The following is a 16221-nucleotide window of genomic DNA, read 5'->3' on the forward strand; positions in this document are numbered from 1 at the left end:
ATCATCAAAGAATAAAATATCACATTCAATTCATCAATACCACACAGACTAAAACATCACACAGACTGAAATATCACAATTGAATAATAACAGAATGGAATATCACATTCAATTCATCAAGATCTGAAATATCACAAAGACTGAAACATCACACCAACTGATATATCACAAAGACTGAAATATCACAGACTGAAATATCACATCGACTGATATATCACAAAGACTGAAATATCACAGACTGAAATATCACAAAGACTGAAACAACACACAAACTGAAATTGTTATCACATACTTGAAAATCACAGAATACTTATGTCACATTTTTAATCATCACAGAATGAAATATCACACAACCTTATATATCACACAGACTGAAATATCACAATTGAATAATCACATAACTGAATAACACATACAATTCACCAAAATCTGATATATCACAAAGACTGAAACATCATAGGACTATTATATCACAGACTGAAATATCAAACAGACTGAAACATCACATAAACTGAATTATTATCACATACTCAAAAATCGCAGCATAATTATCATAGACTGAAAAATCACATGTTTAATCATCACAGACTGAAATATCACATGTTTAATTATCACAGACTGAAATATCACACAGACTTAAACAACACACAAACTGAATTATTATCACATACTCGAAAATCACAGCATAATTATCATAGACTGAAATATCACATGTTTAATCATCACAGACTGAAATATCACATGTTTAATTATCACAAACTGAAATATCACACAGACTGAAACAACACACAAACTGAAATTGTTATCACATAATTGAAAATCACAGAATACTAATGTCACAGACTGAAATATCACATGTTTAATTATTACAGAATGAAATAACACACAACCTTAAATATCACACAGACTGAAATATCACAATTGAATAATCACATAACTGAATAACACATACAATTCACCAAAATCTGAAATATCAAACAGACTGAAACATCACATAAACTGAATTATTATCACATGTTTAATCATCACAGACTGAAATATCACATGTTTAATTATCACAGACTGAAATATCACACAGACTTAAACAACACACAAACTGAATTATTATCACATACTCGAAAATCACAGCATAATTATCATAGACTGAAATATCACATGTTTAATCATCACAGACTGAAATATCACATGTTTAATTATCACAAACTGAAATATCACACAGACTGAAACAACACACAAACTGAAATTGTTATCACATAATTGAAAATCACAGAATACTAATGTCACAGACTGAAATATCACATGTTTAATTATTACAGAATGAAATAACACACAACCTTAAATATCACACAGACTGAAATATCACAATTGAATAATCACATAATTGAATAACACATACAATTCACCAAAATCTGAAATATCACAAAGACTGAAACATCATACAGACTGATATATCACAGACTGAAATATCAAACAGACTGAAACATCACATAAACTGAATTATTATCACAGACTGAAATAACACATGTTAAATCATTACCAACTGAAATAACACATGTTTACTCATCACAGACTGAAAACACACATGTTTAATCATCACAGACTGAACTATCACATTTTTAAACATCAAAGACTGAAAAATCACATTTTTAATCATCACAGAATGAAATATCACACAACCTAAGATATCACACAGACTGAAATAACACAATTGAATAATCACATAATTGAATAACACATACAATTCACCAAAATCTGAAATATCACAAAGACTGAAACATCATACAGACTGATATATCACAGACTGAAATATCAAACAGACTGAAACATCACATAAACTGAATTATTATCACAGACTGAAATAACACATGTTTACTCATTACAGACAGAAATAACACATGTTAAATCATCACCCACTGAAATACCACATGTTTACTCATCACAGACTGAAAACACACATGTTTAATCATCACAGACTGAACTATCACATTTTTAAACATCACAGACTGAAAAATCACATGTTTAATCATCACAGACTGAAATAACACATGTTTACTTATCACAGACTGAAATAACACATGTTTAATCATCACCCACTAAAATAACACATGTTTACTCATCACAGACTGAAATAACACATGTTGAATCATCACAGACTGAAATATCACATTTTTAAACATCACAGACTGAAAAATCACATGTTTAATCATCACAGACTGAAATATCACATTTTTAACTATCACAGACTTAAATATCTTATTTAAATCATGACATACCTTACATGACGTTTTTGATGCATCTTCACAACTAAAGCTGTACATGAGAAAAAATGAATAACCAATACATAAGCATTAACATATTACATTTCTAGATATTGTCATAAACTGAAATATCACAGTTAAATTATCACAGATTAAAATATCACATTTAAATCATCAAATACTAAAATATCACATATAAATTATCACAGACTGAAAAATAACATTTAAATCATCATCAGACTGAAACATTACATTTGAATCATCATAAGGCTGAAATATCACAGTTTCAAAAAAATTATATTCATTCAAAGCTTTAAAAGTTTTAATTGGTGAGTCTGACACTGATTGGGAAGTAAAAAAATAAGAGACTTTCTAAATGCATAACTATTGATGACAATGTCTTTATTATTTTGGTCACTGGGTTGCTGCTTCTTTTATGTTTACTTCACATCTATTTTGAAGTTTGCAGAGAATTTAAAAAAAGTGTCCTAGCTATCTTAAAGAGAGAACAGCTGCCATCTACCACCTCTGTACACCCCACTTCCAATGTTGCCCTAGCCAAGGATTATTTTTTGTAACCTAATTATTTCATCACTTGGAAAAAATCTTCTTGTCACCCAAAAATACCATAAACCCAACCAAAATAACTGTAAATAAAGTAACAATATGTTAATCTACTAGACTAATAAGACTATATCCTTACATTCCCTTACGGCTTACACACTAACTAGACTACTGCTTAAATGCATTTCTTTTAATAAAGCACAGTATGTCACTCTTCAGGAAATTCCTCTTCAGTGTCAGATTCATCAATTAAAACAGGAATCTTTGCTGCATCTTCAACAAACTCTGACCAGTCCTTAATTCCGTTATGTTTGTCCATGTGGCGTGCAAAACCTAAATACCACAAGACAGCTGCAACATGGGCACATGTGCCTACAACTCTAGAACCTCAATCTCATCATATTCAATCCATATCAAGTATTTTCTAGCTGAAGTATGTCTGCTCTGAATTTGTACCCTTAATATACTTTCAAGATCTGAATTTATCATTATTATAAATTCACTCTCATCATTGAGGTGTTCCTGTGTGTAAGATTTAGCTAGTTTTAATTGGTAAACACCAACAGTTATGTTTCTCAATTCTTCTTCTGACAACATAGGAAAACAAGGCATGGAATCATCTGCATCAATCTTTTTCCAAGAACATATTCTTCTATGTAACCCTTCTCTCTCTACCCTCTCCTGCAAATCATTTTTTTTCCTGGACAGTACCTGAAATATTTAGTTAAAAACATGTATTTATGTATGCATTTGTGTACAATTAACATATGCATTTTTGTGAAATGAGACACTTTTTTATCAATTCACATTTATGTGTAAATTGGCAACCTCAGTCACAAAGGAATATATGTCCAGTGGACTTTCTTGTTAAGTTTGGGAGACAATTTTTCCAGGATTCATATCAACAAAACAGATAAAAATATGCTTACTTTTTTAAAATTATTTTAATTAATATTGTCTTTCAACAAGTCACACTATTATAAATAAGGGTGAAACATGTTTCTTATGAGTATATGTGAAATCAAGCTCCATTGTTGTAAGTTTTGGTTGTGAAAGTAGTCGGATAAACAAAGTCTAATCTTTTTGGGTAGTTTTGTAATTGGAATTAATACCACTGTTATCAAAGAGTATAATTTTGTAAATTTTTTACCCTCATTTTTGCAGCCAAGATTTGATCATTGTCCTTTTCACCGGTAGATAATGGCGGCTTGTATTTGTTGCATATAGCTCCAATTAGTTTGACATTGTCACCGATATAGGGTATTTGTATGTTTGGCACTACATTTTGAAGGTATTTCCATTGCTTTAATCGGCCATTTACGGATTCAACTACCCATCTTATTTTTGTAACTAAGCGAGAAGCATTGGCTTCTTCGGTTGTGAATTGTTTTTGGCCTTTGGGTAAAAACTTTGGCATCTCAGCTTGAATGCCGAAGTCATCTAACATTTCTGATGCATCCCTAAATCCCCTGTCTACAATTAGAACATCTCCAGGCTGAATCCATTCATTCATGTTTTCCATATTGGTTTTCAAATTATGTTTTAAAATACCGGCATCATTATTTTTATGGTCTGCCAAATAAGGGCCAAGAATAGAAAGTATGTAGCCAGTGCTTGATACAATTATCATTGGTTTTACCAGTGGTCTATTTTTATGCATGCTGTAAGATCTTCGCTGGAAATGGAAGTTATTTGATTTTTGAATGTATATATGTATGTACCATCTAGGATTAGAATAGCTTGCTGTTCATGAGGAGTGCCAAAAAGTTCTTGTGCAAGTGGTCTGGTGTGATTATTTATTATGTTCTCTCGTGAAATGTGATTGAAGCCTAGGTATTTTGGTGTGAAATGGATGGAGAGTTCCTTTCTGGCAGATGCTAATGCTCTTCGTACACTAGATTTCCCCATGTTGAATAATGTTGACAATAATCTGTTTGACATTCCAGATCTTAATTTTACAAGAAGTAATGCAACACAGGTTCTACTTGTTCTATTTTTATTGTTCCTAATGTTCAAAACATGAGAACAAACATCATTAAAGTCTGCGACTGTAATTCCTGTGAGACTTAGATAGTCAGAGTCATCTAAACAATCATTATCAAAATCTATTCTTGAACGTATATTTTTTAATGCAATTGTCCTAATATTTGAAATAAGCTGCATCAATTGGCTTCGGTTGAAATCTGTAAAATTTCCGGCAAAAGAATTAATGTCTTTTAAAGATTTTTCATCAAAATAGTTGTTCACTAAATGATGTGAACAACATCTTGAACCAGCCAAAAGTAGACACTCCTTTTCTATAAAAAGTCTATACCTAGCATCTGGAGAAATAACTGTCATCTTTGCAACCCTTTTCTTGCACAAACAACAAGATGAGTGACCTTTTCCTGTACAAAATATAGGTAGTTGAATGTTTTTAGGACTAATTGTGTTGGAGTCATTCTTAGTTTTTTTATTCTCTGGAACATAGTCAGGATCATTATTTATATCATCAGTCTCATCTAATTGTATTTCTTCGCAATCTGAAGATTGATCTTTGTCAATTGTATTATTAATTTGAATTTCTCTGCACTCCTTTTGTTTGGTAGACTGTATGCGGTAAAAAATTTGAAGGCATTTAGTGCAGCATACACTGTCATTTTCTATAGTAATACCTAGATCTTCTGTTAGATATTTGATAAAATTAACTTTGTTTTTTATCGGTCTTCTATTTTCATGTTTGGTTCTTATCTTGCACTTTATACAGGGATACGATTTAAGTCCTGTACCAGGCATTTTTCATCCTGAAACATATGTAGATCAAAATGATAGATTTTTATTTTTTTTTATAATACATGTACATGTATTTTATAAATAAATTGGACATTTATCATTACGAATTGAATGTGTCTTTTTATCATTTTATTGGGTCTTAAAACCATTGACGGAAGCACATTCTGTATCAAGCACAGAATTGCTTCATTCTAAAAATGTGCACACAATCATTGCTTTTACAACCCTTAAAAAAATATAAAAAGAAGCATTCATTTCTTATAATCATGATAATTACATTTATATGCTAAAACCATGAAATTAAATAGATATATCAGCTTTTCGTTTGTTATCTTAATATTATAGGAATAAACGCCTTTTTAAAGGATTTTATTGGTGTATAAACTCGACCAATTCACTCACAAACAAATAAAAGTCTGAATTACTTTTATGATATATTTGTTACTGACTTGGTCCAGTTTATTCACCAATAAATTCCTCTAAAAAGGCGTTTAATCCTTATATTTCTTTTAAATTGAAGATAAGGAATTTATTTTTCACCCTCGTTACCTTTATCACATGTAAATTGTATGTTTGTGACATTTTGTTTACATTGGTTACAAAAAGAAGTTCAGTCAACATCAAATATTGAAAAATAAACAACGTCAAAAACAACTACCGGAAGTCATGGCGACCAATCATATCAACGTATTCTCTAATATGCAAATCATATAAGAATTATATATATATATATACATGTATAAACAAAAGAAGTTTCTTTTCTTATGTGTATATATATTAGTTCAATTTATGGATATAAGAGGTTATGCAAATACGTTGCAGTTTTGTGTTTGATTTTGTTGTGCTAAAAACATCCTGCCTAGACTCCCAAGGCCAGGCTGAATAATACTGATTCAATTAAAATGCAGTTGATCAAATCTTTTGATAAAGGAAATTTATGAAAAATAATAATATGAAAGATTCATAATATGAGTGATAAATATGTGGATTGATACAGGAACTGCAGTGAATAATTTCAGCATCAATTGGCCTTGTGAGTTTCGTCCCCTTTACACATTTAAATGTGATCATATGCAATGGGACTCATCAGTAGGCTGTGCATATGAATTTCCAAAAAAGTTATAGTGATGTAATAGAAAAGAACATTTGGCAATTTTTCTAATAATGAGGTTTAAAGTAATCTTGTAAACATATATATAAATAGAAGTAGACATTTGGTCGGGCCTTGCAAACATTTTTAACCCTGTCATATTCTAAATGAATCAGATGCATGTTATTAAGCATTTGTTGTTATTTGAAGCCTGTCATATTTTTTTTTCCATCATTATTCAGTCTTAGCTCTTATCTTATTGTTTCACATTTTGTCATGTAAAGGCCTTTTAAAGCTGATTTTTGCTCAAAGCTGAAGGCTGTACAGTGACTTATAGTTGCTGAAATGTGCTTCAATTGGACTCTGTTTGATAGTTTCATTGGTAATCCTACAACATATCTTCTATGAATTCATATAACACTGGCAATGAAGATAGCTCTGAGTGAAAACATATGGCAGTGACTCATATGGTTCTTCACATGTTTTCTTTCCATTTGGTATTATATTGTCTAGTACTAACATAATGCCTAGACTCCCAATGCCAAGCTGAATATTTATGTATTTACTTTAAGTAAAAATGATCAAATATTTTGAAAAGTCAAATTTAAGCAAGACATGAAATATCAGTGAAAATAGATTGTATTCATACTATAACTGTAATAAATTCAGCTTCTGTTTGGCCTTGTGAGTTTCGTCCCTTATAAAATGTTAAAAATTAAATCATATGCAATGGGACTCATCAGTAGGCTTTGCATATGAATTGAACCTATATTACCTCTGAAAGCTGAGTGACAAGTTATGCACTGGAACAGGAAAGATCTGCATCACAGTTGCAGGCACAGCCAAACTGTCATAAAAAACAAGCAAGATGAATCTACATCTTTAAGACCTACAAAATGATAAAATTATATATAAAAAGTATGTTAGCATTGCCATTGCCAGAACCATTGACCAAAATGCAATTCAGATATCCTGATCTTAAATATTTCGTTACATTGATTTTATTTATAAATGGCATTTGTGGATACCATTTCTATATAATAATTTATAAAATCCTCTTCAATTTGTATTAGATAGTTGATCGGTTCATCACCCTGATTAATAATCAATGATCACGCCATTGTGGACATTTTGACAAAATCATATATTTTTCTGTAAGTGTTTAAATTTGATTCAATATAAATTACATTGTTAACAGATGTTCTTTAAAAAGTAACACTGGATTAAGCAGATCATAGTGTTAAATTACACATTATGGTATGCTATATATGTATGAATAATGTAATATTAATGGGAAACATAGTTAAACCATTAAAATTTTTAAAAATAGAACAAAATTACTTATCATTTGATGAGCATATTACCTCTATAGACTGTAGTTGAAAAATGGTGTACACTCAAGCTTGTTAGATCTGTAATCTAAACCAAAAAGTTGTCTACATCTTTTGTACCTAAAACAGCAATATAACATAAAACTGTAAGTTACTATTTTGTTTACTGCAAATTCAGTAATTATTAAAATTGAGAATGGAAATGGGGAATATGTCAAAGAGACAACAACCCAACCAAAGAGCAGACAACAGCCGAAGGCAACCAATGGGTCTTCAATGCAGCGAGAAAATCCCTCACCCGGAGGTGGTCCTCAGCTGGCCCCTAACTAAAATTGTGTGTTTGTTTGCATTTATATTTGTGACCTTTCAACAATTAAAAATAAAAATAGAGTTTAATTATTGCGATTTTAGGAAAAGCTACAAACAGATATATAATTTGATATCAGAATGCGAGTTCCTATCATGTTGTTCATAGAACTTAGGCTGAACATATTTGATACATTTGGATGCATTATTGAAAGGCTGTGAGTGGCATACAAAAACAAGTTACTGTGACCTTGACTTTTGACCTAAAAAGGTAATTCAGTGTGAGCCAAGGCTCTATGTTGAAGACAGTACTTTGACCTACATGTATAAGGCCAAATAAAAAATGATGTGTGTTTCCTATTACCCTACCCTCCCTATTTTTTAAGCTAAAATATAGCCTACCCTGAAGTTTTTTTGTCATATTTCAATAAGTAGAATGTCTCTCCCATAGACTCAATGTAAAAAAAAATGGTAAAATAAAAAATAAATTGCTTCACCGAGCGCAGCTGGATACGACTGCAGAGGTGCAACCCTGACCAGTTGGGGCAAAAATGGACACAATATTCACGCTTGATATGGAACCTTGTAGTAAAATTTCATAAAGATCCATACACTTACACACAAGTTATTGTCCTGAAACTAGAAAAATGCTTGTTTTTTCCCCTTTTTGGCCCCTAATTCCTAAAATTTTAAGGCAATTACCCCCAAAATCAATCCCAGCCTTCCCTTTGTGGTATGGTACCTTGCAGTACAATTTCAAAGAGATCCATACACTTGAACACAAGTTATTGTCTGGAAACTAGAAAAATGCTTATTTTTGGCCCCTTATTCCTAAACGTTTAGGGCAATTACCCCCAAACTCAAACCCAGCTTTCCCTTTGTGATATGGAACCTTGCAGTACAATTTCAGAAAGATCCATACACTAACACACAAGTTATTGTCATGAAACTAGAAAAATGCTTGTTTTTTGCCCCTTTTTTGGCCCCTAATTCCTAAAATTTTGAGGCAATTATCCCCAAAATCAATCCCCACTTTCCTTTTGTGGTATTGAACCTTATGGTAAAACTTCATAGAGATCCATTAGCTTAAACTAAAGTAATTGTGCGAAAACCAATGTGTCTTCGGACGAAGACGACGCCAACGTCATACCAATATACGATCTCAAAAATTTTTTGCAGTCGTATAAAAATAAATTGACAGCTAATCACCTCAAGACAATACAACATTTCTATATACTTAATTTAAAAACAGTGTAAGGGAGGTAATCCAAACACAAAACATTGTACTTAAAAGTAATTGTCCATTAACCCTTGTTTTCCCCCTTTTTTGCTCCTAATTCCTAAACTATTACCCCCCAAAACCAATCCTAACTATCCCTTTGTGGTATGGAAACTTGTGGTATAATTTCAGAGAGATCCATACACCGTTCCACAAGTTATTGTCTGGAAACTTGAAAAATGCTTATTTGGGCCCCTTTTTGACCCTTAATTCCTAAACTGTTAGGACTATTACCCCCAAATTCAATCCCAACCTTCCTTTTGTGGTTATAAACCTTGTGTTTAAGTTTCATAGATTTCTATTTACTTATACTAAAGTTATTGTCCGGAAACCAAATGTCTTCGGACGATGCTGACGACGACGTGATACCAATATATGACCGCAAAATTTTTTGCGGTCATATAAAAATCCCTTCCTACCTACCTTATTTTTTTTTAAAGATGTAATAGGAAACACACTCATTATTTTTTGTCTAATGGTTTACTTTAACAAATCGTAACTTGGATGGAGAGTTGTCTCATTGGCACTCATACCACATCTTCTTATATCTAAATATCGAATTACATGATAAAAACTATATTTGAAGAGCCCCGTAATTTCCCTCCGTTTATAAGCTTGTACAAATATAATTTAAATATTTTCCTACAATGACTGAATCTACAAATAGTGTATGTGTGTGTGAGTTTGCCTTTAGTATCAGTTTATATTGTGCTTTACAAGCCAAAAATTGTGCAAATAACATATATCATTTATCTGATGGTGAAATGAAAATGCATGTTGATTTTTATAATTATAAAAAAATAACACAAGTCAACAGAAGTATTAAAGGTATAACAGATTTATTACCTGTAAAATTGATATGCAGAAATGTTGAGATTGTAGAACTGGAAAGTATACGTCCCAATCAATCAAAAAACATCTTTAAGACAAAAGAACTGAAAAAAAACAACATAAAAATTATGCAGGAATCATGAATTAATAATGCATAAATAATTTTTTTTTAATAAATTGTTCTGATAATCATATATGTTGCTTGTATGTAATTTTAATTCAAATGTTCCTATCAAACTGAAAAACATATACCAATCCAAACCTTTCAAAAGCCATCTACTGGAGTTCAGGGCCAAATAATTACTGTTGAAATGAATATTATAATAACAGCATAACTATGCAGTATGTGTTTTGCTCATTGTTGAAGGTCGTACAGTGACTATAGTTTTAAAATATGTCATTTAATTTCAGTGGAGAGTTGTCTCATTGGCAATCATACCAAATTTTTTCATCTTCATATACCAAATATCATTGTAATATTATTGGTTACATTTTAAAAACACATCTTACATATAGAAATGAAATTGGCTGATGCCGAAATAAATTCAGTCCAAATGTGATTGCCTTATCATTTTGCTAATCATGAATTGTTCTCTAAAGAACCGATATTTCACAACCTTATAATTGAAAATCATGAAGATCTTGAGAACAAAATATATGTGTCACTTGAAAAAGTTGAATCATGGCTTACTCAGATTATACATACATGTACATATATATACAGTTATAAGATCTCAACAGCTTTTTATATATCTAACAATTTACGATAGAATGGAAAGGGCACAAAAACTTGTTGTAAACTGAAAAAGCGATGACTTTATAAAGAATCTATTTTGCTTAGAGATGGGATTATGAACAGTTTCAAGATAATAAGAACAAAATGGCTGTATAGTAGTGAAATGAAGTAAATAAAGTTTCACATAAACTTAACATAATCAAAGAAAATGTATCATGGTAATATTAACCAAGCCAGAAGTATATGTACACCTACAATCATTCCATACACCAACAAAAATTTAAGTAGTGCTTAAAGTATACAAGAAACAGACCAGATCCATGAAACTTTTATACTGCTCAATGAACCATGAAAAGAGGTCAAGGTCAGAAGAAACCTGCCAGACAGAAATGTACACCTTAGTTACAATCATTCCATGCATTCAATATAGTTGACCTATTGCATATTGTATCTAAAAAAAAACTTTACCAGAAAACTTAACATTGACCAATGTACCATAAAGTGAGGCCAAGATCAGATTAGTCATCCTGTTACTCATAATAAGAGATAAATTAAGATTACAGAAAAAATGTTAACTTTTTTTTCCAAGAAGTGAATAAACCATGAAAAATGAGATCAAGGACAATGAACATGATGAACATACATGTATGACAGATGGAAACTTCATAACATAAGGAATCTACAAGTATGAAGCATCAAGGTCTGAAATAATAAGCTTTTAAGTTGTTAGTTAACGCCTCCTTTGCCACATATACCTCACCACAGAACTCTCAAATTTTATTATCTCATTATGTATTTTGAACTTGCAATATACCTTAATAACTGACATGGACAATTTGTTGAAAGAGAAACATTATAATCAGTTAAGATGCTTGATTATCTTCTTTTTTCTCCATCCACCCTATCATGCCTATTGGCAGGATCACCACATTAAAATTTAAATGCATTTATTGTGATCTTTTCACTCCTATGCTTCAGTGTGTGATTAAGTAATGGAAATGGCTTAATTTTAAAGTTTTTTTTTTATATAAGAATAAACCTAGTGTAATGCTATAAGAAATAACTTGGTGTAATACTATAAGAAATAACTTGGTGTAATGCTATAAGAAATAACTTGGTGTAATGCTATAAAAAATAACTTGGTGTAATGCTATAAAAAATAACTTGGTGTAATGGTAATTTTTTGGTATTAGAAATAACTTGGCATAATGCTATGAGAAATAACTTGGCGATGCATTGTACTAGACATAAACACGGAGTTTGGATTTTTACAACACAAGTTCACAAGGCAAACATTAACTAGAAGACATGTCACCTTACCCAGACTCCTATCCAACCAATCTTTGCTCCTTTATTATACTCCTTTTTATCAGCAGGGGTTTAAACCCATGACTTACTGCACTCGAGGTGAACATGCTACCACAAGAAAACCGAGACAAAACAGTGTGTAAATTGTAATGCATCAAGTGTGTGACACCGGATTCCTTCAATGCTTATAGCTAAAACTAAAACAGGTCAATAGTCAATACATGTTCTTCCTTCTATCTAGTACTTTTTCATTGAAAGTTTTGTCGCTCATGTTGAAAATTACTCTTTCAAATTCTATTATTCAAGTTCTAATGCATGTGACTTGTACTACATTGTACACTGAACCGATGGGTGGCCTAATTAAAAATGTAAACACGTGTCTCGGTCAAATGTTCGCAGTGTTTACCCTGTCATATTTCTATCACTAACGATTTCCTACAATTCGGACTCACTTTGCAATGCATATATCTTGAAAATAAGTTCGTTTAAAGGATTTGGAGTGGAAATAAATATTAAATCGCTTATCAAATTTGGTTGTGTATGTGTAATCACTTGTCTTCTGCTGAAACCGGAAATGTAAATAAACAAAATACTGCGTAACACAAACACGGACAATAACGGAAAATTTCAACCAAATACGATAGAAAAGTTTAAATTTAAGTGTGGCCGCAATCGTGTTCATTTAAAATATTTTGCATGGATACAGATTTGTTAGAAATTCATTTATACATGAAATATTATGAATGAACACGCATGCGGCCAAACTTAATTTTCTTGTTCACCAACACAAAATTGCCGTTTTCACCATTTTGTACAAAATCATGTAACGTGAATGATAAATTACAGACCAACAACAGCGTTTTACGACTATTCCTTGTACATATACTTTAATAAACTATTCATTAGGGTAATGAAACCAATAAATTTGTTTAATTTTAAAGTTCCCATATACATAAAAAATTGGGCCGTTTTATCGTTGTTACCGGACCTACTCCTTTGAACATAACTTCATAAAATTCTCCGTTGATAAATTTAAGGAAACTAACTCAATGATTGATTTGATTAATTTGTAGGTCGTTTTGTTCCTTTGGCTCCTCAATTATTGAAGTATATATACAATCTTAACTTTCACTGTTGTATCCAATGTATTCTATATAAACATTGGCTTCAGGCGGTTTTATCCTACACTGAAAACCTAAATTAGTCAATTTGACCAATTTAATTGGTCATTTTGACTGTCCTCTAGATGACAATGCATTTTAATCATTTTGACTATGCTCTTAGTCGTTTGACTAGATGGTTAGTCACATTTGACTGAGTAGGCTGGTATTTATGACTATGTTAGGAAGTCAAAATGACTATATGTTATACTCGTTATGACGAATTGGATTGTTCAATTGACTATGCACATTTGTCAGTTTGACAATTGAATGCAGTCCATATGACTTATTGAAATGGTCGAAAGTGACCATGTTGGTTAGTCAACATGATTACTGTGAACAGTCACGACTGTTAGACTGTTATTTTAATTTGTGTTGTGTTTTTTGTTCTACCATTTTACTTTGTGTGTGTTTCCATCCGTTTTGTACTTTTATGTTTCATTTCTTCTGTTATTTGAAATATAATATCATTAAAAATACCACAGCAGCAAAACTAACAATGACATCAGTATAGGACCACAAAGTGCTCAATGTTCAAAACCTTCCTATATCTTAAGTTTCCATGTGTTACCATTACTCAGTGACATATATTAAAGTCTAAAAATCAAATAAAGAAAATATATTTATTATAAACTCATTGTTACATACATTATGATATCCCAACTTCAATATATAATTTATACATTTTCAGTATGTCAGAATTTGAAGTGTTAATTTTAGATATTTTGTCGGTATCAACTCTGCATGTGTCAGTGTAATATTCTCTCTGGTCAAAAATCTCTCAGCTGTGTTCATACAAATATAGCAATGTCTTCATTTGCTGAAAAATATAATTATTTCATTTTAAAAGCTAAAATATAACAATAAACAAGTATATCAGTCATGTTAAAAGTTAAAAGAATAAAACAAATTTTAAAATCTTTGATCTAGTGATTTATTCACTCATCTTATACTATTATCTTGTAATGTAAGCACCGGGATCTTGACAGCCACCCATCCTATATCACAACATTGAAATGTAAGCACAATGATCTTGACAGCCACCCATATTATACCACAACATTGTAATGTAAGCACCAGGATCTTGACAGCCACCCATCTTATACCACAACATTGTAATGTAAGCACCGGGATCTTGACAGCCACCCATCTTATACCACAACATTGTAATGTAAGCACCAGGATCTTGACAGCCACCCATCTTATACCACAACATTGTAATGTAAGCACCAGGATCTTGACAGCCACCCATCTTATACCACAACATTGTAATGTAAGCACCAGGATCTTGACAGCCACCCATCTTATAACACAACATTGTAATGTAAGCACCAGGATCTTGACAGCCACCCATCCTATATTACAGCATTGTAATGTAAGCAGCAGGAATTTGACAGCCAATCTGAGTTTTTTTTTTATTTTTGTTGTGAATATCGATTACAGTGTTAAATTTATTTTCAACAGTTTTTGGTCAGGTGAAAAAAAGATATCGCTAAATACTCTTTTCAATCGACAATACGTTGTATGTGTATCAGAATTGATATCCCGTATACATATCTCCCCCTTTTTTATTGTCATTACGTCAACATGTGCCGATTTTACATTCATTACACTTTTTCTTAAATTTAATTTTTGTAAGTTATAATTAAAACAAATATACATAATACTTACTTTAAACAATTGGTTTAATTGACAAAATAACAGTTTCATGCCTCCTGGTTTGTTTACATCTACACGATCTAGGGAACAAAGGGAACGCGAAAGAGTGCGCGTGAAAACTGATACTCTACACCACGTGGTGCTGTGACCACTAACAAAGTCAAATTGACCGTGCAGGTAGTCACAATGACTTGATGGGTAGTCATATATGCTGTTGACTACCTTTCGGCTAATATTTGACTAACTGAATAGTCATAGTGACTAATTTAAATTTTCAGTGTATACTGGTACATAACCATCAGTGTAGGATAAAATATTTTCATACAAAATATGTTATATAAATCCTGAAATTATGAATTTAAATTTTGAATTTACGAAATGGTTTTCCATTTCATGGTTTGGAAGAGATTTTGGTTTTTTCCAAAAGTATCACGAACATGATAAATGGACGACAAATATAACTATCTTTGATGATTTTTTACTGACATTGAATTTGGAATTTTATGATGAAGGCTAACTTCAAGTACGATAATAATGGAACATTTTTCGAACGTTCATTGCCTTGAATATGATCTCTCACCTGTCCTCAGATGTGATTCATGATACATTTTTTACTAACCTGATTTGATTGATGCATACTTACCTCTATAGGAAAACAACCCCATATAATCTGCTTTAAAATGTCTACTTGTAATTTAATATTACAAAGCTTAATAACAAATTATCAGTTTTCAGATGGAAAGATGATTAAAAAGCGACGTCTATCATATATTCTCAGATTATTTAAATAGTAAATCCAAAAATTCGATTGTATAAAAAAGACCCAATAAGTTAGTTCACGAAATCCCGTTACACATGAGTGTATTGTGGGCCTTAAACTGTTCAGTTAAAATTTTAATATTTTTTCCCAATTGGAATTCTTGGAAT

The 16221-nt window shown here is 31.4% G+C and overlaps 1 protein-coding gene and 1 long non-coding RNA gene across 2 annotated transcripts; both read right to left on the reverse strand.

Moving 5' to 3' along the window:
• Positions 1-3194: 3194 nt before the first annotated feature.
• LOC127733747 (uncharacterized) lies at positions 3195-4489 on the reverse strand. The gene is made up of 2 exons (XM_052243062.1): positions 3973-4489; positions 3195-3533 (listed from the first exon to the last, which is right to left on the reverse strand). Exons 1-2 carry the CDS (start codon positions 4480-4482, stop codon positions 3195-3197), a joined length of 849 nt encoding a protein of 282 aa, XP_052099022.1. The 5' UTR covers positions 4483-4489.
• A 9750-nt stretch (positions 4490-14239) lies between these two features.
• LOC127733619 (uncharacterized) lies at positions 14240-15574 on the reverse strand. The gene is made up of 2 exons (XR_007997148.1): positions 15307-15574; positions 14240-14455 (listed from the first exon to the last, which is right to left on the reverse strand). It is a non-coding gene; the product is annotated as an uncharacterized LOC127733619 (long non-coding RNA).
• Between the last annotated feature and the right edge of the window lie 647 nt (positions 15575-16221).

This window comes from Mytilus californianus, unplaced genomic scaffold (assembly GCF_021869535.1).
Source record: "Mytilus californianus isolate M0D057914Y unplaced genomic scaffold, xbMytCali1.0.p SCAF_3, whole genome shotgun sequence".
Lineage (NCBI taxonomy): Eukaryota > Metazoa > Mollusca > Bivalvia > Mytilida > Mytilidae > Mytilus > Mytilus californianus.

What these genes read in the sequence shown, in the direction of transcription:
- LOC127733747 (XM_052243062.1), bottom strand. Translation starts at nt 4,482, where the DNA reads ATGCATAAAAATAGACCACTGGTAAAACCAATGATAATTGTATCAAGC. An exon ending in TCTTGGCTGCAAAAATGAGG is followed by an intron (nt 3,534 to 3,972) that starts GTAAAAAATTTA and finishes TAAATATTTCAG; the next exon opens with GTACTGTCCAGGAAAAAAAA.